Consider the following 3,314-nt stretch of genomic DNA (forward strand, 5'->3'; position numbering starts at 1 on the left):
CGCCTTTTTTCCCCTTGCTCAATTTTCAGTGGCCGTCGTGATGGCCCTCCTAGCTCCCTTATTAGCTGGTACACAGGAGCTGTGTCATTGATTAAGCCATGCATGGTGCTACAACATCTGTATGCGCTACTTGATAAGCAAAGGAAGACTGTTTGAGAAAAGAGCGCACGCTGCCGTGCTTTCCCAGAGTGAATAGATTTGAAGCTGAACACTGCGCATTCCTTCAATCTTCCATCTCACAAGGATTACATAAACAGAGATGTCTTGGTTTGGCTTCGGTGGTAAGAAGGAGGACACACAAGAAAGCTCATATGATTTCTCAAGCTCAGCCAGCGGATTTGAGGAAAGCGGAGGAGGGGTTGGCGCGTATGACTCCTCACTGGGCGGGGGCGGTATGGGAGGTGAGTGAAAGGCAGCAAGGCTTCGTGGGAATGCAAAACAGTAACTACCATGCATAGCATGGTAAACAGTAATGAGGTGCTCCTTGAGATTTTAGGGGGTATTATTTTTTTGCTGAAAGATGTAGAATGCTTGAGGACGACGAATGTGAGTCAGGAAGGAGCGGGCAGGGCCTTAAGAAAAAAGCATAAATTGTAGGGCATCAGACAGGCGTACATGGGGTGAAATTCGAGCACACAAAGACAGACGTTTACTTTTTCCTCAGTCTTTGTCACTCATGTCTTGCAACGCAGGGCTCGGGGCCGGGGGCGGAGGACAGCTCGAAGAGCTGGTCATGGCGGAGCAGCAGAAGGCGCTGGTCCAATCTGTGATCGCGCGCTTGACAGAGATGGCATTTGAAACCTGCATCACTAAGCCGGCATCCTCCTTATCAAGCGGGGAGCAGAGCTGCATACAGGTACGGGGTGAGAAGTCCGGTGCCAGGGGCAGAATATCGCCCAGGTGGAGAGAGAGAATGCACTGCCTGTGAGCGAGTATCGCGGGGGAGGTCGTCCCGGCGCACTCGTCAAACTCAGTACTTATCCCTTCACCTTCTGCAGGCGACTGTGGCAAAGTACCTGGACACGTCTGAGTTTGTGCTGGGACGTGTGCAACGATCGGCGCAGCGCGGTCAGGGGGGCGGTATGCAGTAGGACGGAGGAGAGAGGTTGGAGGGAGAAGGACAAGAATAGCGAGGGAGAAAGGAAGACAAGCAACGCCTTCACAGGCAGAAACCTGCGGGACACGCAAGCGCTCAGAAAACCATCCTAGACCTGTGTCGGTTCCTTTGCCATAAAGCCCCACGCGTCCATAGCCCCCGGGCTGCCATGCTCTCCCCGAGCTCCCTCTACACAACGCCCACCGCCCCCATTTACTCGCTCTTTTACTTGCTGCTCCCTCCAAACCACCCCCCCATGCCTTTGCTCTCCTTTCCAACACCCTGCCCTCCTTTCACGCCCGTCGCCCCTCCTTGCACCGTCCTTAGCTTCTGGAGAAGCTCCTTCTCTTTGCTTGAAAGCTTGGTGGGGAAGTTCACCACCACGTTCACAATCTGGTCACCGCGAAGGTTGGGCTGGAGACGGGGGGGAAGACAAAGATCAGAGGAGGCAATGGCGGTCGTGGCGATAGAAAGAGGACACGAATGACAAGCCGAAGCACAGGGGAAAGAGGGTCATGCTACGGCTGAGAGGGGGAGGAGAATGAAAGGAGAGTACCCACCTGTCCCAAACGCGGCACGCCCTTGCCCTTGAGGGTGATGCGGGTCGTAGGTTGGGTCCCCGAGGGAATCTGAACCACCTCCTCTTTCCCATCCGCGGTGGGAACCGGCTTCTCACTCCCCAAGATGGCGTCTGAAGGTGAGAGAAAGGGGAAAGGCAATCGATTATCAGTCATCTCGGGAAAGGGCCAGCAAAGAGAGGAAATTGAACCAAAGAAGGGAAGACATGTGGAGCAAGCAAAGCAAGGATGTCTGCAGGAAATGAGGACACACGCACCCAAGTAGTCGATGCTCAGGTCCGTGTACAAATCGATGCCTTCCCGCCGGAAGCGCTTGTCCACCTCCACAGAGAGGAAGACGTAGAGGTCTCCGGATGGGCCGCCGCGTTGGCCGGCGTCGCCTGAGAAATGGGAGGATGGGATTGAGAGCACGGGGGAAAGAGGAAGGCACGAAGGACAGGAGGGAGGGAGGGAAGGAGGGAGGGAGGAAGGGAGGGAGGAGAGGATTGGAGGGAGAGCGATAAGTCAAAAGGGAAATACCATCTCAGGGACTCTGTCTCGTTCTCCCCCCTAGCACAAGAAATTCCTCCTCTGCGCCCGGCTCCCTCCCAGGCTGATAATGCCCTTACCTTCCCCCTTGATGCGCAGCTTGGTACCGTCCTGCACGCCGGCGGGGATGTCGATCTTGATCTGTTTGTTGGTCTGGAGGGCCCCCTGTGGACAGAAACGAGATCATTGGGGCCGAAAGAGGCATAGGGAGGAGAAGATCAGGTGTGTGGCGGCACGAGGTAAGAGCAGGCATAATGGGCGAAAGCGACGTACCGCTCCCTTGCAGTCCCCGCATTTCTCCGCCACCACCTCGCCGGTCCCGTCGCACTGGTCGCACACGACTTGCGTCTGCATGATGCCGAAGGCGGTGCGTTGGACCTGATTGGGGAGGGAGGGGTAAGGGGTGAGCGGGGAGGAAGATGGAGGGATAGTGGCGCGTCGGACGGAGCACGCGGCTCGACAGCTACCTAGATGCCACGCATGCCATGATGACCACGCCCTCGACAGTCCCCTCCCCCTGGCCCCTGCCGTCCCCCCTCTGCCCTCACCTGCACCACCACCCCGTTCCCTTGGCATTTCCCGCAGACGCGGGAGGGGCTCCCTTTCTTGGCGCCGGAGCCGTTGCAGGTCTTGCATGTCTCCAAGTGGTTGATGCGTACCTGAGGGGAAGGCGGAGCAAGGAGGGAGGGGAGGAGGCGTGGAGAAAGGAAGGGGTCAGAAGCGGGGTGGAGAAAGAAAGCGCATGGTTGCCAGCCATTCGCTGACACTCTCACATAGTACCCAGCATATCTGGTCTCTCGATTTCTGCTTGTCGAGGATTCTGAGACGCGCCTACGCCTAATAGCACAGACAAACGTGTATCCTTTCCCCCGATACCCCCCGGCGACCGTTCCTTCCCCTCCCTCTCACCTTCTCCTCGGCCCCAAAGATGGAGGTGCTGAAGGGAACAGTCAGGTCCAGCCGCAAATCGTCTCCTGGCACCACCTGGGGGGTGCGCCGCCCGCCGGGACCCCGCCTTCCCCCTCCGCCACGTCCTCCGCCGGCTCCTGTACGGACAAGGAAAGCGGTGAGGGATGAGAATCTGCAAGCTTACGGGAAAGAAGAGGACCAAA

At 57.4% G+C, this 3,314-nt stretch overlaps 1 protein-coding gene across 1 annotated transcript; it reads left to right on the plus strand.

Annotated features, from left to right (window-relative positions):
- The first annotated feature begins 252 nt into the window (after window positions 1-252).
- NGA_0612302 (mitochondrial protein translocase family) lies at window positions 253-1,178 on the plus strand. The gene is made up of 3 exons (XM_005853286.1): window positions 253-401; window positions 693-856; window positions 999-1,178. The coding sequence occupies exons 1-3, from the start codon at window positions 260-262 to the stop codon at window positions 1,089-1,091; spliced, it is 399 nt and encodes a 132-aa protein (XP_005853348.1). The 5' UTR covers window positions 253-259; the 3' UTR covers window positions 1,092-1,178.
- The last annotated feature ends 2,136 nt before the right edge of the window (window positions 1,179-3,314 follow it).

This window comes from Nannochloropsis gaditana, assembly GCF_000240725.1.
Source record: "Nannochloropsis gaditana CCMP526 unplaced genomic scaffold scaffold974, whole genome shotgun sequence".
Lineage (NCBI taxonomy): Eukaryota > Eustigmatophyceae > Eustigmatales > Monodopsidaceae > Microchloropsis > Microchloropsis gaditana.

Bases quoted from the DNA above. Each gene is read 5' to 3' on its own strand.
- NGA_0612302 (XM_005853286.1), top strand. From the start codon at position 260: ATGTCTTGGTTTGGCTTCGGTGGTAAGAAGGAGGACACACAAGAAAGC. The intron at 402-692 runs GTGAGTGAAAGG...CTTGCAACGCAG, and splicing joins GGGCGGGGGCGGTATGGGAG to GGCTCGGGGCCGGGGGCGGA. The intron at 857-998 runs GTACGGGGTGAG...CACCTTCTGCAG, and splicing joins GGGAGCAGAGCTGCATACAG to GCGACTGTGGCAAAGTACCT.